Below are 26,434 nucleotides of genomic sequence, written 5' to 3'. Positions count from 1 at the left end.
ACCCATCTTCTGCCCATCATCTAAGATCTGGCAAAGTTAGTTCTCTCTATTAAGGAATGTCATGGACCACCCTGGAAATTTGTACAACCCTCATTTTACTGGCCTTTAAAAGAGTATTAAAAATATGATACTCTGCCCCAGGCCTTGGGACAAGGAGAAGGTGGGCTTTTGCCTGCTTTTATCTACTTGGGACCGCACTATAGTGGCTTATGTCACCCAATTAGATTACTACAACACAATCTATGTGGGTTTGCATTTCAACAACACTTAGAAGCTTCATGCTCCAAGTGCTCATAGCAGTGGCCACACTGAAACACTTTTTGGGTCCTGCATTGAGCACAATTTAAACTCATAACCAATTAAGTCTTCTATTGGTTGGATGCTGGATTACCTGCAGGATCACCTTTTCCTGCTAGAATCACCATTTTGTTCATGCAAGAAGAAGAAGCTGATCATCTTCCATGTTCAGAAAGTTATGGGGGAGAGCAAAATTTACAAAAATGTTTTTTTCATAATAGGTCTGACTGTCCAGAATAGCTTCCTGTTGGAGATTTATTTGTTCCCAGTTTTATCTACCTTCAGAAATAAAACTTTCCCAGAAATCTAAGGGCTTGAAACCAAGCATAATATTTTGGATGTTTAAAGTGTTTACCTTATATATTTTTATTCTTATGTTTACACCACAGCCCAGGGTCTATGGCTGTAGTGTGATATAATAAAATAAATATTACGATAATTATGAATTCGAAATGTTTTCTCTCAGCCAGCAAGAATGTAGGTAACCGTAAGTATTCAACTCACTGTATCATTTAGAGATGGTTTCCTTATATTCTTTTTAAGCTAGCTTCTATTGCTAGTATCATTTTTGCATTTCTTAATTTAATTTGAAATAATTCAGCTAACCATTTCAAGAATTCTGAAATGGCGTATTAAAGATTTGTGTATTTACTACAGTACCTATAATTTTGTTCCATTCTTGGGTGGGCAGAGAGACACAAAAAAGGAAACTCAACTGTTTCTGTGATTCACATTTCAACTGCTATGGCATTTATTTCATCTTTCAACAAAAAAAAATGGAAGGAGAGTTGAGATCTCATAAATTGCTATTTACAGTGAAGGAATGCACAATTTTTTCAAAGTATTGAAATGGAGATCAAATTTTATCTATATACCGTGGAAGACTCTCATAGAATATGCAGTAATCAGATAATAGCTCTGTGTATATTTGTGCACAAGCGAGATGAATTACCATTCAATTGGATTTCCAGAAATAACAGTACTGGCAATCAGAAAGCTCATTATAAGGACTATACAGGTAGTCCTTGACTTACAACAGTTCATTTAGTGACCATTCAAAGTTATAATGGCACTGAAAAAAGTGACATGATCATTTTCACACAACCTTGGCAGCATCCCCATGGTAAGGTGATTTACATTTGGATGATGGACCTCTGGCTCACATTTATGACAGTTGCAGTGTCCCAGAGTCATGTGATCTCCTTTTGCATCCTTCTGGCAAGTAAAGTCAAAACCAGATTCACTTATCAATGTGTTATGAGTTTAAGAACTGCAGTGATTCACTTAACAAAGGAGGCGAGGAAAGTTGTAAGATGGAGCAAACTCATTTAACAAATTTATCACTTAACAACACAAATTTTGGGCTCAATTGTGGTCATAAGTTGATATCTGTAGGTTTTTCACTTCTTGTCTTCTGATTCAGAATGTAACCTCAACCAAAATAAACTACTGAATTCTCTTCTTATAGATACTTTGAATTAACATGACATGTATTGTGCTGTTACAATGTTAAATTCTATGAAGGAAATAAAACAAAGGAACATTTGTTAGTTTCTCTACATAGGATTTCGCATCAGCGGGGAAAAAAGTCAAATAGTAGTCGAGTTAGAAATGTCTTTTTTATTTTAAAACATTACAGATTAACAAATAAGATTGTCAGAAACCTTAATAAATAGCCTTTGCTAATTTGCTAGTTTAAGGGGCAAATACAACATTCCTCTATCTATTTTTAAAGCAAAGCTAAAGTTACTGAGTATTTAACAAATGTATATACACATTATTTTGGAAGCTAATAAAATAGTCCTTTTCAAATTTGTTTGTTCTAAACATATTACAACACAATGGCATTTAAGCAGTAAGCCTATAACATTCACATGTCCCCATCTATTCCACTGTTTGTGTCCACATATTAATTTAAAGCATGTTATTTCATCACTAACTCATCCTCAACATTACACAACATGTAAAAGAAGGATCAAATTAGTCTTCTTGGATTAAACTGTTTCCCAAAAGCAAATAGATCTTTTAAAAAGAAATTACCTTTTGCTGATATCTTTTGTTTTATAAAGCTTTTAGAAGATGTGTATGAGTAATTTACATGTAAATGGATATACATTTTAACAAATACTTGTTTGTAAATTCACACACAATACAAAAGCCATGATTGGTCATAATTTCCTGTTACAAATTGCGTGGAAAACGTTGGTAATTTTTAAATAAATGCTGCTAAAGTAGCCTTAAGCTAATGGTTAGGCAAATACACATGGAGTTGGCATGTCATTGTGTTAAATTTCCTGCTTAGTGTTTCTGAAAAATATCCATAAGATTATTAAAATTATTTTCCCCTAATAATTTATACAGTGTTCAATTTATACTCCAAAAGCTTAAAATGTTGTTCTCAAGCAGGAATTTAAGCACTCCCAAATGTAGTGAGACATAGAGATTATCAGCATATGTAAATTTGACTCTCCAAACATCTCTGCCATATTTAAAGTCTGCTTTAAGAATATTAAAGCAGCCTTTTCCATTTTAATCTAGTCTTTTCATCTTTCATCTTTATTTTATTTTCAATAGAAGTATGTTCAGGATTAATCCAGGCTATTACTATTACCAAGCAATGTCATATCCAGTGAAATCTCATTTTACCAAACTTTTTACCTGAACATTACAGTACATGTACAGCTTAACAAATTTCTTCAATTTATTTTAATAACCGCCCAAGCAGCATACTTCTCATCACTTTGCATTATTTATTCAAATGTTGCTGTGCTCCATTCTGATTCAGTAGAAAGTCTTGAATAATTGGCACCTACTCCCAATTAATTCATTAAAATTATGTTTCACTGTATATGAAATCAAGCCATTTTCTCTTTCACATTCACACAATCAGCCACCAAAACAGTTTTTGGAAAAGATATTTGGGGTAGTGAAAATTTTAAGAGGCATTTTCAGAACAATTGTGCATGTGTTAATTTTAATTCTTGTCACAGAATTAACAACTGAAGACTATTCCAGTGTATTTCACATTGCAGCCTGTATCTTGTTTATGGGTCTGTCAGTGGAAAAGGTATAGATATCTTGCAAAATAAATAACTGGAGTAGCTGTACATCGATAGAGCATTATTTACTAATGCCATTTCTTGAATCATTTCCAATTGAATATAAATGTGGTATGTAGAAGATTGGAACTTGAGATGTAAAGAGTAAATAATAAAGACCATGAATTAATAAATGAAAGGGGGAAAAGGTATGTTGAATTCCTATGAAACTAAGGAGAAAGGGGGACTAATAGACCTGAATGAAGATAACCTGTCTTTGTGGAGTAAAGCTGATGCTTATATCATCAATTGTTACAGCAACTTAGCCACACATTATGATAATAGCAAAAACTGGAAGGACTTAATTCTGATAAATTAATTGCTTTACTGCAAACAGTAAATCATAATATGCCAACTATAATCATTCTTGGAAGGGAAGTTCTGTTTATTGTGACTCATGCTTTACATACCCTATTTGGATTATTGCAATTAGGTCTACATGGAGCTGCCCCAGAAGACTATTCAGCAGCTTAAGCTAATTCAGAATACAATTACTTGTATTCTGTTATGAGAGTGCCAAAGTTCTTCCAAATTATGCTTCTAGTTTGAGAACTGCCTTGGTTACCACCTGGTTTCAAAGTGCACCTAGAGGTGCAAAGTGTGACCTCTAGGCTGGAGTACTGCAATGTGCTCTACATGGGGCTGCCCTTGAAGAGTATTCGGCGACTTCAGCTAGTCCAGAATGCGGCCGCGCGAGCGATTGTGGGTGCACCTCACTTCACCCACATAACACCTATCCTCCGCGAGCTGCACTGGCTACCTGTCGATCTCCGGGTACGCTTCAAGGTGCTACTTGTCACCCATAAAGCCCTTCATGGTAGTGGATCTGGGTACTTGAGAGACCACCTACTGCCAATCACCTCCACTCGACCTATTAGATCCCATAGATTAGGCCTCCTCCGAGTCCCATCTGCCGGTCAATGTTGACTGGCAACCACGCGGAGGAGAGCCTTCTCGGTGGCAGCTCCGACCCTATGGAACGATCTCCCCGTGGAGATTCGTACCCTCACCACCCTCCAGACCTTCCGCACAGCCCTCAAAATCTGGCTATCTCGTCAGGCCTGGGGCTAAAGACTGTAACCCACCCGAATGGTATGAATGCTGTGTTTTTTAATGACGTACTGTCCTACGTGTTAAATGTTTGGTTCCCCCCCCCCTTTCGAGTTGTAAGCCGCCCTGAGTCCCCCCAGGGAAAAGGGCGGCATATAAATAAACTTCTAAGTTTAAGTCTAAGTCTAAGTCTAATTCAACATGCTATTTGCAATGTAAAGTACTTAACGGCTCAGGACTTAGATATCTTCAGGACTACCTATTCCCAATAGCTTCTGTTCATCCAATAAGTTCAAGTAAAATTGGAGAAGGTTTCTTCTCTTAAGGACTATCATCTACAGGATTCAAAGAATTGAATCTTTTCAGTTGCAACATCTAATTTGGAAAGGATTACTGCCTGAGATCAAGCTAGCCTCCATTGAAGTGATTTTTACAAAAGTTGTAAAAACATGGGGAGGGTGGGGGGGAAGCTGGTATGAAGCGAAGGCCTCCGCTCTAGATTGTGTTTTTTGTCATTCCTTAGTGGCCACCATTTTCTTTGTAATTTTATTAAGTTCTCCTTTTGTGATATTGCTATGTAATTTTCATCTTACTAAAAGAAACCGGTGTAAGATTCTTAAGGTCCCTCTGCATGGAAGCTACATATAATAAATAATGCATAACAAAATAATCAAGCCAATGTTTAAATATTAAGCATTTCACCCTGTCCTTTCAGATTAATGGGCCTTTTTCTCCTCTACCTTGAGCCATGAATATACCTGATCTGGATTTATATACTGTTTTATTTAGTTGGAGCAATGCAGGTTCCTGTCTCATCCATGGTAACTCTTAAACAATGCATACAGAGAGGTGAAGATGTAAATCAAAATATAAACCAGAAAGTATAAATTTGTCCCACAAATGTTATTGTAGATATTAATGAAAGTATGAATCCCTTAGTTCATATTTGAAAGTTGTTGAATGTGACATCATGCTGTAGATGATAAATGCAACCATGCATAAGAGTAACTCTAATGTTTACCAAGTGTTTAATTATTGACTAAAGAATGAAATAGAAACTACATGACATGATTGTTTAATATTTTTATGGAAGAATGGTTTGTAGTGATGCTAGAGTACATCAATGGAAATTAATATAAGTGTACTTTTGTATGCAAATAGTCCATTGCTCTTGGCTGAGAACTTGAAAGATTTGCAGTGAATTTTAGATTGTGTGAAACAATGATAAATATAGATATAAAAATAATACCCATTTTCCCAAAAATAAGACCTTGCATGATTTATGTGCGTACCTAATATAAGTCCTATCCCCAAAATAAGCCCTATTTAAGAGGCTGTGCAGCTGCTCATTCCGACTGGTTGCTCATGGTGCCACGGCCATGAAGCGGCGCGTGGGTGGAGCTGTCCCATGTGCCCCACATCAGCTTACCTCAGGGCCCCTGCAGCCAGGCCATCCACGCCCTGACACCTGCCTCATGGCAGCAGTACCAGCAGTCATGTGCAGCAGGAGCCCACATGGCTGCCAGCGCACTTGCAGTCGCAACAAAGCAGGAGGCCAAGTGGTATGCTGGTCCCACAGCCACGTGGCAAGACAGGTGTCAGGGCACGTGTGGCCTTTCTGTGGGGGCCTTGACCCTGTCTCACGGCATGGCACTGGTGCACTGTGTGTCCTCCTGACTCGCCACAAGCAAGTAGAAGAAGTGGGCCTCTTATACATGGAAAAAATAAGACACCTCTTGAAAATAAGCCCTGGTGCTTATTTTGGGCCCCAAAAGAAAATAAGGCCCAGTCTTATTTTCGGGAAAACATGGGTATATCAAATAGTAATGAAGATAGTTTTACAGCAAAAAGGAGGTGAATATTTATACATAAATGGTATAAAACTGAGTGATGAATTTAGATACATTGGTAGAAAATGTGAGAAATGGAAACATTTTTAGACTGCAAATGCTGGTAGAACAGTAGTAGACAACATTTTCTGTTATGAGGAATATTTGTTGAAAGAGATAAATATGGTGGTATATAAAAGTTTGTTTCTGACCACTTTGTCATATTGAAGTGAAAGTTTGATATATTAGGAAATAGATACCATGTTTCCCCGAAATAAGTGATTGGCCTTATTTTTGAGGAGAGCTTATTGTAGTGCATGCACTCAAAAGCCCGATTGGGTTTATTATCTGGGGAGGTCTTATTTTCAGGGAAACAGGTTAAGTACAATAGAAATGGAAGAAGGATGTGTTAAAATAGAAAAAAAAGTGGTCAAGAAAGGTTGGGTGTTTAATCAAGATGGTTGAAACACAAAATAACTACTTTGAGAGGGATTGGTTGTGTAGTTAGAATGAACAAGGACTTATATAAAGGAAAAGTGAATGGGTTGAAAGGAAGAAAAGGATCGAGAAGTTTTAGTTAGTTGAGCTGATGAAATTCTCAAAGAGAGGAAAGGGAAATTCAAAGAGCAAATATTAATGTATGAAACAGTGTGTAAACATGATAAACACAACATTTTCTCTAAGTTGAAAGGTACAGACAAATATAATGGTGGTACTGGTATAAAGTTCATATAGTTCTGATTTTTTTTCATTCTTTTAAATTTCTTTGGTTCATCATTTTCTGAAAGGGAATTAGCATGAATTTCTAGTCTATATAAAGCTTTTTATGAATTCTGCAAAAATTTAGCCCTTCCCCTGTAAATTATGTTTCAATGAATTCCTAAGTAAACCAATTTAATCTTGTAAAATTGTTTATAAGTGAACATAGGTTTCTATATAGTAAAAGTTAAACATGACACTTTTATGCATATTTTAGTGTAAGAGTGAACATTGATTTGAATAATATATTCAAATTGGCAGGAAAAATGTTTACATCATGTACAGGTTATGCTAGTTTCTGGTCACTTCAGAATTCAATAAAATATACAATTTGACTATGGGATTGAAGTGTTTGTATAGAACTCTATCAGCTATTACATATATGAACTCTGGAATATACTACTCAAGAAAATTAAAGCGTCTTTGGTAAATCATTATACTTTATAATGAAATGCTTTAAGATTGTACCTGATTGTAGTACAATGCTTTCCACACAGATCACTTAAAACATGTTAATAAACATGAATTAGAATTCCTTTACGTTTTAATTCTATCATCAACCCACCTACAAATTATAATAATGCAGAAGTCTTTTGACTGCAGGGAATGTGACTTTTTAGTTCTTTTGTTCTGCCTTAACAATCAAATTTTTGTAGTATTATATATAAGCCAGACTCACATTTCCCATAACAAGGCAAGCATGGTTTGCTCCTGATGAACGTGATCAATGTAGCCAGTGTATATGAATCAAGTTATATCCTAGCAAAGGTATATTGAGATTTAAGGAAGACCAAAGTTCAAGAGATACCAGCACATTTATTGCCCAGTATGGCACACCATATCTAAAATTATAATAATTTAATCACTGCATCTTAAAAAAAGCATAGCAAAATATTAACAAAAAAATGGAAGTAAGGTCCAGTGCTAACATCATTGTTATTGATGACAATTCTAGAGAGAATTAAAAGGGAGAAAAAGAATACTATTTGTTAAAATAAGTAGCAAAAATAAGTATTTCTATATGTATCATCTAAAAAGTTAGAAGCTACAGATATAAGTTACATGGAATGCCAATATATACATTATAACTTTCTGGAATCTAGCTATAAGGCTGTCTCAACTTAAAAGGCATCAAAGTCAAACCGAAGATTCTAAACCACAAAATAATATGTATGTCATCCTTATCAAAAAGTTTTCTCTATCAATAATGCCTTCGTGAAGAGTAATAGCAGCACAAATAAATTTGGATGGCAAGGGCACATACCCACAGTTTTCTTCACCATAGTTTATTGTATAAGCTATGATGACTAGTTCATGCAAATGAAGCCAAAGCCAAAGCCAAACTAACTGTATATGTGGTTTAGTGCAATGTGTTATGGTGTCAATTGATTCTCAATTCATTGCTGCCATAGCTAGGGCTGGCGGCTGGTAGGTATCATCTAGTAGTTTAATCGTTTTAGATCAAGATTTTGTAACACTAATAGCTTGGTTTTCCTAAAACATTTTAACTTGTCAGAACAAGATTCTACTCTTTAATGTTATATACATATAAACCAAAACTACTTCTAAATTGTAACACTGCTTACAAATATATATTTGTCCTGAAGCTTTTATTTGGAGGATAGTAACATCATTCTTAACATTCTAAACAAATTTTAGTTATTCCAGCCAAGATGTCCTAGTAAATGCCTCAATCAATAAAGAATAGCTGAAAGATTTTAAATGTGTATACAATTTTAAATGTGCATTAATACAGTATGCTAGGTTAGGTATTTCTTCACAGAGGGAAAAATAATAAGGTACAATTTATGGTAATTTCTATATAAGTCAAACCATGTATCTTAATATGTCAAAGAAAACAAAACTGAAATCACCCAAACTGAAAAGCTAGAATAAAATGTGACTTTCAAGCATATGTTGTTTAAAAAGTAACATTCGAAAATAGTTTTAAGTAATGATACTGATTATGAATATGAATACTGATTAAGGGCAGGAGTTAAAAACCCATACCAACTTGTTAGAGAAAAATGCTATAAGAATTCAGAATTTTCTTTGATATGCATGATACCTAGTGAACTGATCGTAGCTCAAGCAAAACTCTCTTCAAGTAATCACAGAGACTCAAACATTTTTATCTCGTCCATATTAATGTGTTTCTTCTAGCCTCTCTGTACATGCCACACATTGCAGGAAGATTTTCATGACATTTAGAAAAAAATGACTTCCTTGTAAGCTACCTAAAACACTTGGGAGAAGACAAAATGGATATTTCTTAAATGAACAAATAAATAAATAAATAAATAAATAAATAAATAAATAAATAAATAAGCAAGCAAGCAAGCAAGCCAAACCAGTGTTTGCACATTAAAAGTTGATTAAAGGCTAGCTCAGAAGTTATTTTTGACTGCCATTATGAAGTTATAGCATGCATGTACAGGGTGAAAGGGATCTGTCCAGTTTAAACATGACTTGATGTCTAAATCATTCCAATGGGGGAGGAAGAAGCCAATCTGTCTATGGACTTGTACCATTGGTATTTAGTAGGCTCTTTGCCCCATCTGAGTATATGTTTGTGTTTTGTTTTAAAAGAAAACTAGACTTCAGCATGATTTATTTCCAAAGAAATTTCTCTGAGTCCAATATGTAGCCTCACAGGTATTCTCAGAAAATAAAAATGGATGACTATAGGCCAATGCTTTGTTCTGAATCATGTCTACCATCCATAAAAACCATAAAAGTCAGCTTGAGTAGTAGGAACAACACAGTATGGTAAATGGTATGAGTCCCTATTGCTCTTTGTTAAATTGAAGTTTTATGACTGGCTACATTCTGATGCATTTTCCTTCCCATGGTGTCCATTATAGGAAATGAGAAGCCTCATTCAGGCTGCACCCATAATGCATTCTCAGATATTTAATGTTCCAAGTGCTCAACTAGCTATTAGTATGAGTTTTAATCTTTTTAAAATACATACTGTACATATATACAGTCAAACAATCAGACGTCAGAAACTACTTGTGAAGATAAAGTATGCTTAAAAATGCTTGAAGGTGCACATTGAGACCTATGACATTAGTTGGAGTCTGTTCCTAACTTTGATGATGCCAAAACATAAAATGTTTCACAACATAATGACACAAGTGTCAATATTTTGTACTTGCATCATGTCATCCCGAAGTATATAAGGGCAGAGTTTATACTGGGCACATGATTTGTTTCTCATTCCCTTCATAAATATTTTCAGGTCATGTGCCTCCTGAATTCAGAAGTTTCAAATTCAGTGATTTAAAAAAAAAAAACATAAGTTCAACAAAATGGCATACAGAATAATAAATAAAACCTGATCTGGCAAAGTATTCATTTACCTATTTATATAATATATCTTTAACACTGAAATGAAACTCAGGGGAAAGCAGCTTTCAATGACAAGGAACCAAGATGAGTGACATTCAGCAAGGCTTCTTGGCTAGCTAGAAAGATTGACTTCAAACGTGAGTTACATACGCTTTCTGAGTTTTGGTCTGAAACTGGTTTTTGGTGAAGTTTAATTTTGTGCTTGGTGATGTTTAATCCTGTGTTTATTGATGGGATACTTTTCCCTATTTAGCTTTGTTTGGAAGGGGAAAGGTTAATCTCTGTTCTTGAAAAGAAACTGGGTTGAGAAATCGGGATAGTTCCTGTGTCTATTTGTTCTGGTAATTGGTTTAACAGGCAACAGCTACCATGTTTGCTCTTTTGCTACATTCTAGGGCTAATTGCTTTCTTTGTAGTTAGGCTTAAGTATTTACACTTGAACTTGCCTGGAGTGTGAGCTCTGGTAATGACCCAGATAAGGCTTGTGTTTTAGTTTTAAAAGGATTTAAACAGGTGTGATTTCATTATTTGTATTGTGTTTAAATTTTTACCTGCCTCATGGTTACTTTTTCTATCTGGGGAAGTGGGTCATTGTTCACTGTTTTAGTGGTTCCTGGCACTGTCCTTTTGATGTGTATTTCCAAGAGACAGGATGCAAGATTGGCACTGATTTTTTACTGCCTTTCTGGAGTGCATGTGATCTTTCCTTAAATCTGGATGGTTTCCTTAGGATATCTTTTGAGGGGAGTGAGACCAGCTGGTATCTTTAAGTGGTGCAAATGGATCTAAGGATTGCTTCTCTTGGGTGTGCTCTTTCTGGAGAGCTTAAATGACTTCTCTGATAAAGGTTTCACTTTATGAGCAAGAGTTGGCTGCTGATAAGTTATCATTGGATTTTAACTATTTTAATTCCTCAAGGTGCTCTGGCACCCTCCTGATTTGTAACTCCGGCTTGCAGGTCTTTTTAATCTGATGATTGGAATTTAGGGCAGCTTTTTGTAAGCAAAGAAGCTTTTTGTATTTTTTTACAGGTAATCCTTGATTTACAACAGTTCATTTAGCGAACATTCAAAGTTACAATGGCACTGAAAAAAGTGAGATGACAGTTTTTCACACCGTTGCAGCGTCCCCAGGGTCAAGAGAGGCCAGGCAAGGAGACGTACCCTTCGACATGACTTCGAGTTGGCCACACCCACCCTGTCGCATGACCACCCAGCCACACCTACTCAGCTGGTCATTAGGGCAGAGAACCGTTGTTAAATTATTTGAATCCCACCACTGACGAAACTGCTATTTCTATGACAGACTTCACTATTGTTAATTCATATTGAGAACCTGTAAACACAATCATATCTATTGAATCAAATATGTTAATTCAAGTCATACTGAAAACTTGTAAACACAATTATATCTATTGAATCCAATCTAACAAATTACCTAGAAAAAGACAACCCTTAGTTTCTGAATCAGAAAATGTTCTTTTAACTTAGCAATTTTTATACTGAGGTGTTTATACTTTTAAAACGTGTGGACTTCAACTTCCAGAATTTTGGGAGTTGAAGTTCATACTTTTTAAGGTTGCCAAGATTGAGAAACACTGGTTTGTGGAAACAGAAGCCCCATTGTTTTTCTTTCAAGTGAGTGGCAACAATTTCCAGACCCTGCTGAAGAATCACTTAGATATTTTTCCCTTAACCAAACAACATTTTTCTTTTCTCTTACAAATTCCTTTATAATGCCTCTAAAAGTGCCAGTTCAAAAGTTGACAAAAGATGCTACACAATAGTTTACTGGAATTTGTTAGGTAAAACTTTCTATGGAACATAATTGAATACTAGTGTAATAGAATACTTTTGTTCTAAACAAACACCAGTTGAAAGTGCATAGAAGTTACCCCATAATAATTCAAATATCGTATTAGTGTCTCTTTGCTTTGTTAGATTGATATGCACGAGGACACCCAAATATTAGAGAACATGAACCGCCCCATAAAAGTGATCTTATCAGAATACAAAAGGCACTGAAGTAGTTTCCAGCTGTTTACAAATGATCTACCAAAAATGGTAGAAAGATCTAACATATTCCTCACATTCTTTTATGTTAAATAAAAGTTCCTGGATTAATGTAATATGTTGATATACATTAAGTGATTCATGTGAACAAGAGGCGTAGCTGTCAATTAAGTGCTGTATTTACTTAGATTTGTGAGCAACTTTGTGAGCTGATATGAGATAAAACATATGTTAAGTTATAAACACACTGCCCTAGTTTTGGACATAATTATGTCATTGGTCCAAATTACAAAGGCAGAGAAAGAACAAATCATATCAACACACAGCCTGTAGCAACTGTTGCGGAATCTTCAAATACACCTGGAAAAATACTGAAATCCGAATTATAACTGTGAAGGTAAATAGAAAGAAAACCCATCTAGTATTTGAAGTGTATCTACATTTTTAAAAAGGGCTATTGATCACTCATGGCACCTGCTCAGTTGTAAACACAAATGTTGACAGAAGATTCTGAGTAACCATTTGAAAAGTTTCCTGGTTCTTCATAGACCAAAATAATTCAATCCTACACTACATAGATAATCCTAAAGATAAAGAAATGCATCAGCTTCTGTGGCGATGCAATTCTTATCCTACTTGCTATGAGGTTTATAAAATCATTTGATACCATAAGATACAAAGCATGACAATAGTCCTAAGAAATTGAATTAAGAACACTAATTCATTTCACATATTCCAGCAAGGAATGAAAGGCGGTGTTATTCTCAAAGTTTAGAAATTAAAGACTATAATTTCTGTGGCCTAAAAATTCTCTGGATGACCCAATTCCCTTGAACATTTAAGAATTTAATCGGTCTTCATATTAGGCTTATTCAAATCACCAATATTGAAATTGAATTCTTTGAAGACTTGTATAAGAACAATTCCAATAGATACAGTGGTGAACCCACAAGCCATCCCCAAGAAGTCAACAACACCAACATTACTCCATTCTCTGAACAAAATGGCTGAGGCCAGCAAGACAAGAGTGGTGAATACTACATAATAGATGGCACCAAACACTGAGGAATCAAAACATTCTAGTGCCTTATTTATGTACCTAAACTGAATTATTATACTACACCCCAATACTGCTAACAGAACCAAACAGAGATACAATGCTCTTTGACTTGATGGATTATTGTGAAAGATATCTTGAGCAGCCAGTCCAATTCCTTTTGTACTAGGCACAGTGAAACTTCCTAACAATGAGCAAATACTGATGTAAACCATAATGTTAGTGGGTCCATGGGCTGGTGCAATCCAAAAGATAAGTAGAAGCAGCATGAGAAGCACAATACAGAGGTAACCCACGAATACTGAAAAACAAAGAGAATATAATGGCATAATTAAGCTCAACAAAATGATATTTCTTGAAAACAATTCTATATTATGTGCGATATACCCCAAATGCAAGCAATCACAATCCATACTGCACATTGTTTATATAGTGACATCAACTCACATTGGCTTTAGCTAGATAATTTTCCAAATTGTATTTTGCAATAAACTTCATTATCAACTACCTAGTAGGGTTGTATTACTATTATCCTTCTCATCTTTCCTATTACCTATTTCCTTAGCTTCTTATGGCCATAACTTTGTTATTTGTATCTCATGATTTATGTTGATTGCTTTTATTTAGTATCCTGTTATGATTTATGTTGATTATTTAGTATCCTGTAACTATCACTGAGTGTTGTATGTTATGATTTATGATTATTGTATTTTATGATTATGATCATGTTTTATCACTTGTTGCTTGTATGTACACTGGAAGCATATGCACTGGAGAGAAATTCCTTATGTGCCCAATCACACTTGGACAATAAATGTTCTATCTATCTTAATGGTTTTTATATTCCAATGCCCTGGAATGTCAATATACACTAACATATTTGGAAAGACTACATTTGGTGGGTTCCTGACAGTTCTAACCTCTTCTACAGTGCCATTTAGAACCAGTTCCAACTCCCTCCCCCCACCCCTTCGCACCACGTTTGCCCCGCCCGCCGCTCACTGATTGGCTGGCTCATCAATCGCCTTACCCACCTTTAAGAGTCCTATCTAAACCTTAAAGTCTTAAAGCTGTCAAGTTTGAATATCCCTAGGTTTTTTTCTAAAGGGTTAGGGGTGCAAGGGTCTTGTAACTTGACAGCTTTAAGACTTGCACACTTCAATGCCAGAGTTCCTGAGCCAACATGACTGGAGGAGGAATTCTGGGAGTTAAAGTCCACAAGTCTTAAAGCTGTCACATTTGAACAGCCCTGGTTTTTTTTCCTAAAGGGTTATGGGTGCAAGGGTCTTGTAACTTGACAGCTTTAAGACTTGCGTGCTTCAAATGCCAGAGTTTCTGAGCCAACATTTTGGTTGCTAAGCAACAGCGTTATTAAGTGAGTTTCACCACATTTTACAAGTTGGCCATGCCCACCCAGTCACATGGCCGGCAAGCCACTCCCACCCGGTCACATAGCCGGCAAGCCACTTCCACAAACCAGGCCACACCTACAGAAGAGGTTCTAAAAATTTTTGAAACCCACCACTGATTTGGAAGTACTGTCAGGTTTTCTGCTCATTCCTTTTCTTAAATCCTTGTTTTCTATCTGAATCAAACCATGGTATGTAATCCTAAATCGTGCTCCTGCTTTTGATAGTCTGTTATTTAATTTATCATGGCAAATTATGCTTTTGATTCGGAAAAATGATCTTTTGAAATGCATATTTCTGTTTATATGTAAACTGAATACAGCAGAGCATATTTAAATTATCTCCCATGTTTTATTTATCATGGGCCAGTCAGTCATCAGGCATATTTAAGCAATGTAATTTTGTGGTATCTTTGTCTCCTCCTCTATCTAGAAATTGTTCGAAACCGTAAGACCATCACTTTATTTTTTAATTTCTTCAGGAAGACAAAACTATAGTCCGTAGTTTGGATTATAATTTTCTGATATTTACAAGCAGCTTATTAATCATGCCTACTCTTGGAAGCAGTCAGTGGTTTGCTCATCACTGAATCAACTATGTTGTATTTAGATCTTCCCCAATTTGGAGGTACAATTTCCAGAATTTCCAGCTACGTATCTTGGTCTTTGGCTAAGAATCTGGGGAGCTGTAATCCCAAACACATTTGGAAGAGGCCAATGGGTTGCTTCCTTTTGTGTATCATGTACACTGAAATAATTACAAGAAAATATATTCTCCTTTATTCTTTGATTTCTAACAATAATTTTACATCCAAACCCATTATTTATTTTAATTTCCAGTCTTCCTTGATTGAATTTATAAATTTATACTACTCAATTGTAACCCCAAAGTAATAAAACTGCTTAAATTTCATTGACTGAAATTATACACAAGTACAATTAATTCCAATCTTTATTATTTAATGAATTATATAAAAATCTTTACCAGATAGGAAAATAAGCTAATTTTAAGCGTAAGTAACTTTTTCTTTAAATTTTATTTTTAATTTTATTCTTGCCTTATACTGTAATTATTGAAAAACTTGTAAGTCTAACTTATTTCCCAACAGTTGTAAAAAAAACAACACTAGTTGTAGTTATGCTTAGGACTGTGGAGCAAATGAGTTTCATAATTAAAAATCAAAGACGAAGAATAATTGATGCATTCCTTTGGCAACAAAAAGTTGTTCAGCAGGAAATACAAAGAAAGCCAACATTATATGTTGGAGCAACTTACACTTCTTTTCAGTTTTGTCTTGTGACTCAGATTTACTTGTTAACATGGATAACCTAAAGAATTAAATACCTGGATTTGTAAGCTTTTCTTCAAGTTCAGCCTGAGTGGTGACACTTTCAGACTTTGGAGAATGAATGATGAGAACAACAGAACCTGCGCAACTCAGGAGGCAGCCCAATTTGCCCAAAATATTCAGTTTTTCTTTCAGTAGATAGGAAGCTAAAATAGACCTAAGAAAGAGATGGTCAAAGAGAAAAATTGAATCAGGTGTTCTCTGTTGTAAGGTAGGCTCTCCACAAAGGATACTTCCAAAAATCAAAGTAGCAATTGTGTGATGGAAACCCTAACCTTTTTTTCATAGATGCACATAAAGATAGATCATTTCGTTATAGCCAGTTTCTTTACAGTTTGATTACTCTTGTGGATGTCCCTGCTGAAGGTTAAGAAATTATTCAACAGTCTTTGTTAATTTTCTTTGTTGATTTAAACCAGTGTTTCTCAGCTTTAGCCATTTTAAGATATGTGGATTTCAATTCCCAGAATTCCCCAGCTAGCAATGTGAGATATATTTCAACACTTGAGTTTGGTCTGGCAAGTGGAAATGCAAGATAGGAAAGGAGTGCTTCCCTGATGCATTTTGTATCCATGAAAAATACTCTGACTGGATCTCTCCTGCAAATTACGTGACATTTTTTAAAGTATCAACATTTCTTGCAGCTGCTGATACAGGATGTTTTCTTAACAGATCTAACATGTTTATGCAGCATCAGAGATGTAAAACCTTTTTTAAAGACACTATTTGTAGTTGAGGGTCACTTCATGATTCTTTAGATAGAGAGAGGACAGTGCTATTTGTGGCAAAAATGCCCTAAAGGAATATAATATCTCAAAATTAACTTAAATATTTGAGAAACGATAGCTATCTGAGGCAAAGTTCTAGAAGTATCACTCTGTCTTCTTTCTGTAGCTTGTTGGGGATTGAATCAGTTTTTAGCCCTGGATACAATTCCACAGCATGAAGTAACACCAAGAGTTAACTAATTGAAAAATTCAAAGGATGCACCTCATTTAGCCAGAATCTCTGAAAATCCAAGGATGTTTTATTTGAGTAGTTGAGAGGTTTACACATTTTACATTTCAGGATTCTGGGCATATAAACATAAGTCTAGGTTCACAGTAAACCTTTGAAAATGTCTTTCTTTGAAAAATAAAAAAATAAAAGCATCTGCACATTTCAAAGGACAGAAAGAAATCTAAAAAACAACTAATATCTTTTCCTTAAAGTAAGGATCAAAAGGGAAGATAAAGTGAAAAAAAACTAGGTCATTTTTAAATCAAATTACTAGGACAGATGAAAGTAATGGAATACTTTTGCCACTACTAGTAAAAAAAATTACAAAAAAAATTAACATAGTTGTGTAAAAGATAGGTAGTCAGATGGATAGTCTGATTTGAAGAAATAGGAAAATAGGCAGAATAGGAAAAAATCTTACCCAAATGGGACTCCAAGTGCACCAAGTGGAGTCACCAGTACAGTAGGAACTGCAGTATAAGCTAAGAAATTTCCAATCTGGCCAAGTGCCACTGTGAGGAAAAACACACATATGTGAACAGAAAACAAAACAAAACATTTCATTATTTTTGGAACAGCTGATTTCGACAGCAGGGTTTTCAGTGTTGCATTGCTTTATTACCTCACTGCTTGGCAGCTTTGTTTTTTATGATTTCCTTCCTATTTTAACCTGCTGTATGTTTCTCTGGCTGCATTTTAATTAATTAGAATGATTGTCCTTTATATTCATGGGCAGAAAAACTAGTAAATAGGGAGGAGGTATTTTTCCTTATAGCCTTAAAGTAGCAGCAAGAATGATGGCACTGTCATTAAAGCCATAATCTCTATATTTCCATATCTAAATCTCAACACTATATTATTACCACCACAACCACCATCCCCAAAACCCTTGACAATTGGTGAGTATAGCTGGCTAATAAGACATTAAGTTTGGATCTTGAGAAGGGAAAAGTTGAGCATCCATAGCTCTATAACTCAGAAGCAACAGTGCTGTGTCTAGAGCACTGTGGTTTTGCTTCTGGCCCCTTGTTTTGAAACCCTGATAAACTAGACAATGGGGAAGTGAAAAAGTTAGGACACTGCACTTTATATGTGAGCAACATTAAGACTGATATCAGTAGAACATGATGGAAAACTTTCTGGGCTATGCATCTAGGCATGTAAATAGCATGGATTTAGGTATTTTGCACCAGTAATGCATATGACATACAGCATTTTATTCCTGCCATTTGTGCAAAGATGGCATAATGTATTGACATCATGTGCCATTCTGCAGATACTAATGGCTACTATTTTCATCTTCCTACAAAATTGCATTGACTATTCCTAGACCTCACTAACTTGTTTATTTTGGAGGTATACTGCTATTTCCATTTTATATTTTAAAGTTATGGATGCAAATGTAATGCCTTCTCCTGGTAAATAATCCTAAACAGTGGCAGTGTAGATGATATTGAACTAAAATGAGCCCTACTCTGCATTGGTATAAAGTATTTTGATATATTTTCAATATGTTTTATGCTAGCTGAAGGTTCCATATCCTAGCATCTTATTTCAGCTTTCCAGGAGTGTGTGAATTAACACTTTTTGGGCATTCCAAGCCTGCAAGGCAACCCTGATTGGAAAGTTTGAAATTGCAATATATCTATAGGTCAACAAATTGATCTATGTTTACATAGGATTATAATATCATCAGCTAAACAAAAGAATTACAATCTAAATTGTTACACCCATCATGTTTAGGTTTTTTGTTGCTGTTGTTGTTTTCACAAGTTGATTTCCAGATGACAGCATTTAAATAAACTTGGTTAATTTTGAAAAAGATAGCAGAAGTACTCTTGATTAGTACTTCCATGGGAGAAACCACAAAATTCCAAGGCTGTTAATTAGACCAGAAATCAAACTGATATTTTAGAAAAAAAAGCACTGGAAAATCAGTTCTGATATTGCTGCTTAATAAACTGCATGGACAAATTCATAAAAGAAGTTGAGGTTAACTTTAGTGAAACAACTTTTTTATTCAGAAAATGTGACTGGAAAACTGTAACTGTTAAGAACAACAATCTATGCATTGCCCATACATTTTTGTGTCTAATACAGTAGTTCCCAAATTTTTTTTGGCCATGCCCCACCTAAGCATCTCTAAAATCCTGATGTCCCCTCCTGTGAAATATAATTCTTACTTTACTCAAAAAGTGAACTCAAGCAGAGGAAGCCTAACAGGCCATTTAACTTGGTTTAAACAAGGTTCAAATTGCCCCCATTAAAAATCAAATTGCACCATTGTGGGGCGTAGGCCCGACGTTGGGAACCACTGGTCTAATAAGATGATTTCAAGTAAATTCTGATTCAACTTTCTCCAGTCTGGTTCCTCCAGATGTTTTTTTATATAAATTATTTCCAGCAATTATAACCCAATATAGCTGGATAGCAAATCATAGATTTTGACTCTCCCCACAGATATTCCCTTGGATAAAAACAATTTTATACTTAAATTATGTTGCCTGAGAGAGATATACAGTTTAGCCAAAGCCACTATATCCTGTTGTGTGAAATGAATGAAAATGCTGCCAACAAGAAAAGTCTTTATATCAAAATATGCTAGACTGAGCATGTCAGCAGCTTTCCTTTACATAGATATATTGGACCAGAGTTATGATCATCACTGCTGATCATATGCATAAAAATTTTGCCTAACACATCTGGATAGAACAGTATAGTCCTTCAATATGGTTTTAAGGTGTAAATTGTTCAAAGATGGAAGATATACTTACTGGCAATAGTACCTGACCACCACACTATATCAGTTAAATATGAAGTCCCTGGATAAGTGAAAAATCAAAAATTGGATCATCAGATTAAATAATATATATTTTATAGATACAATTTTCTATAGCTTCAACAACATGTTAACTTTACCACTACAGAATTATTTAACTAGGGTGCATGAACCAATGCAAATCTTGTATAGCCATGAGTGTAACCATAATCAGTATTACTTTTTATAGTTTGCTTCCAATGAAGATAATCAGTCATGTCCCTGGTGTGGTTATTAATAATCCAACTCTTTAAGAAAATAGATATGCACATGGTTCACCCTTGCCCTAAATCAAATGATTAGTATTAAAATATTTCAAAACCACAAAATAGTTTTTGAAATTGAGCGTCAATATTGAGTCACATGACAATAAACATATATTTACCTATGCTTTCAATACTTATGCAAAAGCTGAATTTGAACTGTTTAAAAATGCATAGATACTCTGTTTCTTGTAAAATATAACATAACCATTATACCTGTTTCTAAGATTTGAAATATTTTTTTGCAATCTTGGTGGGTCTTTTCAAGAGGTAATCTTCTACAGAAATGAATAAAACCAGTAATGGAGATGGAAGTTCTATAAGTACATCCGCCTCATTAGATTGTGCCTCAATCTAATATAGTACAGAAAACACTGAAAGGTATTTTAGAAAGCACAAACAATTATTGCCAATTCAGTACTACCTATGGCAATCAGAACCCAACTTCCATCTTTTATCCAAAATTTGCATTGTTTAGGATTTCAGTATTTGAGCAGTAAAAATAGCAGATTGTAAGTATTCAGTAAGGAAAAGCATTGAAGCCCAATATGAATGTGAACTAATGTGAATAACTGAAAGCTTACAGAGATTCTCAGTCATCTAGGTCATGGTTGTCTCAAATTTACTTTTTCCAAAGGCAACTGGATTATGCTTTTTTGAAGGAGGAGGAGGAGGAGGAGGAGGAGGAGGAGGAGGAGGAGGAGGAGGAGACAGAGAAGTAGTTTCACTTTTCAGTCTAATCTGTTTTCCCCCTCTGTCAAGACAATAGGACAAGAAATCATCCAATTGAGCCGAGGTGGCGCAGTGGTTAAATACAGCACTGCAGGTTACTTCAGCTGACTGCAGTTCTGCAGTTCGGCTGTTCATATCTCACCGGCTCAGGGTTGACTCAGCCTTCCATCCTTCCGAGGTGGGTAAAATGAGGATCCAGATTGTTGTTGGGGGCAATATGCTGACTCTGTAAACCGCTTAGAGAGGGCTGAAAGCCCTATGAAGTGGTATATAAGTCTGCTATTGCTATTGCTATTGATGGAGTTAAAAAGTATAGTAGAATGAATTGGATGGATGATTAACCTGAATAATGTATTACATAGATTTTTGACTTGACTGGGTTTAAAAGAAAGCTAAAGATGTGTATGGAGAATAGATCTATTAAGTCTTGAAGACTCAATGTTTATGATGAGTTTGAGGGACCCTGCCTTTCTGCATTCCAAATGCAAGGTAATAACAGTGAGAGAATGGGTGTTTCCATGTTCGAAAAGACTTACGAAGTGCAGAGGAACTTGATTGGCCATTATGATAAACAAAATGCTCGGTTAAATTTCAATCCAGTAGGTTCTTATGTTCTTGCTAGTCTCTGAATTATATTTCTTTTTGTTAAAAGGCCTGACAAAAACTGATGCATATCATTTATTACTTTCATAATCTTTAAAAAAAAAACAATGACAAGTGAACCAAATAGGCTTTTTAAAAACCTAATCTTGCTTTTTGTTTCAAATAGTTTACATGGAGCAAAAGTGGAACATGAATTTATGACGTGACTGTGGAAAATGCAAACTAGACATGCTAGACCAGTACAAAATACTGTCAGCTGGTGAGGATGAGCTTCAAATAAAGCTGCTTGTACAAATCAAGTAAAATGAATTCCTGAAGCAAGCAAACAAAGAGATCTTTTCTTTTACAAACAGTACATAGTTTTCTATTTTTAAATTGCTATGTGATATTTCTGTGCTAATTGAGTTATTCCTATATCTCAATTATGAAAAGGGGAGATTTTCAAGGATAAAATACCTGAAAACAAATCAGTTCCAACTTTATATTGCCAAGTGTGTTTGGTATTGTACCTGTATATAATGCCATTAATTATTTTTTTGGATATAACACATACACATCAGCAAGAGTTAACAAAGCACTAACAACAGAGATGCTGCTGCATATGTGGTTATAATTTGATATTGCTCTTCTATCCCATCTCATTTTCCTGGAAGAGTCATACAACTGTTTAACTGCAAGATAAGCACTAAGCTGGGCTTAGATTGCATGCGTGATGTGGTTAAAAGTTATTTACATCGCATAATTAGTGGCTAAAATACTTTGCTGACCACAATTTAATATATAGTTTATGAGAAGTCAGTAATCAAACCAAACCATGACTTCAAATATTATGCCAATCAAGTCAGTATATAAGGTTTATGTTTGAGAACTTAAAAATTACTGAGTATGTAAAATGTTATAACTTCCCCTGCCAATACATAATAAAGGTCTTGCATATGTGGGATATCAAGAGTACACAAGCCACCATGTGGTAGGCATAGATTAAGAAAACTACATTATACTATATTCTTGTCCAAACAAAGTGGATAATATTTCTCAGTTTAATTATTGTTCATTCCATTATTCTTCCTGGGAGCATAAATCTACAGTAAAGTAGAATAAATCTACTTTAGATTTTTACCTGGATCTTTCAGTTCCTAATACAATAAATACCTAAATATACATTCCTGCTACATTGGAACATGAACCATCATTTCAGTGGGTTTCCAATTACATTTAAGTAATGCAAAGCAAAATGGTCTGTATTCACAAGAAAATTAATTTACATATTGCAGTTTCTTCTGCAAGCATGGGAATAGTTCTATACTAGTTATCACTTTCTCCAGAATGGAACAAGTACATTTCATATTGATTATCTGCTAAGGCCAGCAGTAAATAAAACTGGTAATGCAGTTGGTCAATTATATGAATTAATTATTACTTGAATCATTAATTATTAAGATACTTCAGTTTCCTTGAATACAGGTAGTCCTCAACTTATGACCACAATTGGGCCCAAAATTATTGTTAAGTGGGAAATTTGTTAATTGAGTTTTGCTCTATTTGTTAAGTGAATCACTGAAGTTGTTAAATTAATAACATTGTTAAGTGAATATGGTTTCCCATTGACTTTGCTTATCAGAACTTCACAAAAGGGGATCACATGATCTTGGGACACTGCAATGGTCATAAATATGAGTCAGTTGTCAAACACCCGAATATGAATCATGTGACCATGGGTATACTACAATGGTCTTAAGTGTGGAAAATGGTCATAAGTCCCTTTTTTAGTGCGATGTAACTTTGAAGTTCCTAAATGAACTGTTGTAAGTCAAGGACTACCTGTACAAGTTACTCTCTAATTTGAGTGGCATATAAGTCTAAATACTATTGCTATTCTTATGTTTTTCTATACTTCTTTTATTTTCTATATTTCATATTTTTACTTTATTTCTTAATTTGTATTAGGTTTTATCTTGTAAATTGTAAATTGCTATTTACTTTGTTGTTTGAATATTTCATGTATTAATCACAAACAATCAAATAACTGGATTTTAGAGTTTAATATTTTGGTACTGTGTCTATCTAGGTAGAACCAATAGGGGGAAATCACAGAAATACCCAATACTGTAGAGTTTACTATAGAATAAGACTGCTCTGGAATGCAGAGCTTAATGGGAAGCTTGTCACAGAATTAGGAACAGACTAAAATACAAGTATTCCTCCAAAGACCAGTTTGGTATGCAAGAGCTTATATTAGAAATGTCAGTATCACCTTTCTGCCTGTATCAGATTTCAGAATATAGCTGCTCTTAATTTTAGGCATTCCTACAAGAATATATAGTCCTTTCTTAGTGAGTCCTGCAAAAAACGGCCCATTAACAGAAATACAGCACTAAGTGAGTCCTTAGTGCTTCCTGCAAAAAACGGCCCATTAACAGAAATACAGTTAAACGTGGATTTGGGAGCCTGTTTGCTTGCTATATTGAACATACATAATGATCATTACCAAAGATCAACATGCAAACTGCTATAGAGCCCTTTGGAAGTAATAGATGAATTCTGTATATTTTGCTAATACAAAGTCCTCTAGGTGCCACTTAGCAAATCATTTCTGAAACTATGATCAGATCTACATAATGCATTATGATATGGTATGTGTATTGCTTTATAAGAATCTAGATTATAAACATAGTTTAAATTACAAGAAGAAAGAATCCAAATAAATGTCTTCATAGCATGTGCAAAGTGAAAGTGGAATCAATTATTCTGGAGAGGTGATGGGTCTCCATTGGATGTATTCACACAGAAGTTGGGTAACCACCTGCCTAGCATGTTTGCTTTTGGATTTCTGAATGGATTAGATCTGACATTCTAAATCAATGCTTTTAAAATTTGGCAACTTCAACTGCCAGAATTCCCCAGCCAGCATGGTTGAGTGCTATTGCTATTGGGGAATTCTGGGCAATTCAGTCTTAAAAGTTGCCTACTTGGAGAAACACTGGTGTAAACTGATTTGTCCAAATTCTATAAGAAACCCTTCAGTGTTAATTTCTTTTTTTTAAAAAAAAATAACATAAAAAATAAATTCAGATTATAAATGCAAAGTACAAACTTAAACTGAGTCGATAATACACTACAGCATCTGCTGGTGTAAGGGACAAATCACATTTGAAATCTTGAAAAGGCTATCTGAACCTCTGGCCCTGACATATGGGAGATTTTATTTAGCCTTCATGGCTCAGTTATTATCCTTTTGCAAATCAAATGCCTACCACTCATCATGCAGACATAAGAGCACGGACTTTTGAAAAAGTACAGATATCATTACAAACTTGAAGACGAAAACAATAAAGGAGGGGGAGTGGCTGGATTGGAGAGCTGAAGGGTTAGCCTTTGTGGTGGTTGTGCCCCTGACCCAACCCGGAGAAGGAATGCAAGGTGTATTCGCAATGGACATGCTAAATACTTAGGTCTGATACTGCCTAAAGCCAAAGATAATGCCTCGGAACGAAGCAATCTGTTTTAAAGCAGGCTTCCCCAATTTAGCGGCAGGACTGGGAATTCTGGGGGTTGTAGTCCTACACCTCTGGAAGCACTTGTGTTGATCGGGGAAGGCAGTCGCGAGGCCCGGGTTTGCTAAATATTTTGGATTAATCGCTCCCGGAGGGTGACCTCCGTGCCAGGGAAGCAGGGGCTCCAGGAAAGGCGGCGTACGAATAAGCCGGGGTGGGCTCGGCCAAGTGGGAGGGGACCACGCAGAGGATGCTAGCTGTTGCAAAGACATTCAGAGCGTTTGTGCTGCAACCCGAAGCATAGAAAGGGACTGGGACCAGGGGGCCCTACCTCGTCCTCTTGCCCGCACGATTCCTTTTTTCTGCAGCACGAACGTGGAGCCATTGACCAGGCTGGACACCACAGCCACGCTCAAGCCCAGAGAGACCGCAGCGGGACCGGGATTCGGCGAGCCCCCGTCTCCTGGAGCCGCTGCTGCGCCGACAGCCATCCTCATGCCCGGGCGGCGGTGCCAGCACCAAGGACGCCCAGCTGCTCGGCCAGCCTCTTTCTTTTTCCTCTTTCTTTCTCCTCTTTCTCCTAAGCCGGCCAGCAACCAGCAGCCGCTCTGCGGGATCCGCCCTGAATCACAAACTCCTCCCCCAGCTCCGGTTGTTGCTGCTGCTGCTTGCTCGCTGCTGCGTTCTCAGCGCCCTCTGGCATTAGAAATCCCCTCAATAAAACCGAGGGGTCTCTGCCTTGACAGCCAAGAGAAGTGGGAGGAGATGAACTGAGTGCGGGCAGAGGACCCCAGTCTCTGCTCTCGGCAGTCCCTCGCAAGAACAGGCGGGGACGGAAAACGGCGCGACGATGCGAGTGAGTAAGTGGCCCGCACTTTGCACCATGACATCATGGCGTTGCATCATGACGTCATGCTCATGCAGGCCGGTGTTGAGCTTAGACACAGGCAAAATATTGTTACGGGCTGGAGCCGTTGCTCTCTTAGCGCTGAGGTGTCTCTGCAAAACAATCCTCGCGCACAAATTACGGGGACCTTCATGATTGAAGTGCTCAATTCTAACTGTAATGATGTGTATGTGTTAAGTCATCACACTAACCAGGTTTTTCTCCCACCTCAGACAAGCAGGTCCCGTGAAAACGAGGCTTCTTTCCAGGAAACAGTTTAACGATTGTAGAAAAAGAACGGAGTCCAAAAGCCAAACGAACCTTCTTCCACTTCAGCTTCAAATCACAAGGTCACGAAAGTTTTCTCTGAGCCGGTGAGGAGAAAATATTCCAGGGAATCGATGCATCCTCTTGCCTAACATATGT

The 26,434-nt window shown here is 36.0% G+C and overlaps 1 protein-coding gene across 1 annotated transcript; it reads right to left on the bottom strand.

Annotated features, from left to right (window-relative positions):
* Positions 1 to 1,899: 1,899 nt before the first annotated feature.
* Positions 1,900 to 25,745, bottom strand: NIPA1 (NIPA magnesium transporter 1). Its single transcript, XM_014068803.2, has 5 exons — positions 25,454 to 25,745; positions 19,987 to 20,034; positions 17,634 to 17,724; positions 16,210 to 16,370; positions 1,900 to 13,757 (listed from the first exon to the last, which is right to left on the bottom strand). The coding sequence occupies exons 1-5, from the start codon at positions 25,617 to 25,619 to the stop codon at positions 13,246 to 13,248; spliced, it is 978 nt and encodes a 325-aa protein (XP_013924278.1). The 5' UTR covers positions 25,620 to 25,745; the 3' UTR covers positions 1,900 to 13,245.
* Positions 25,746 to 26,434: the final 689 nt, after the last annotated feature.

This window comes from Thamnophis sirtalis, unplaced genomic scaffold (genome assembly GCF_051295495.1).
Source record: "Thamnophis sirtalis isolate CommonGarterSnake01/CBP01778 unplaced genomic scaffold, rThaSir2_p1.2 scaffold_12, whole genome shotgun sequence".
NCBI classification, from domain to species: domain Eukaryota; kingdom Metazoa; phylum Chordata; class Lepidosauria; order Squamata; family Natricidae; genus Thamnophis; species Thamnophis sirtalis.
This window is presented reverse-complemented; position numbering and strand designations above follow the sequence as displayed.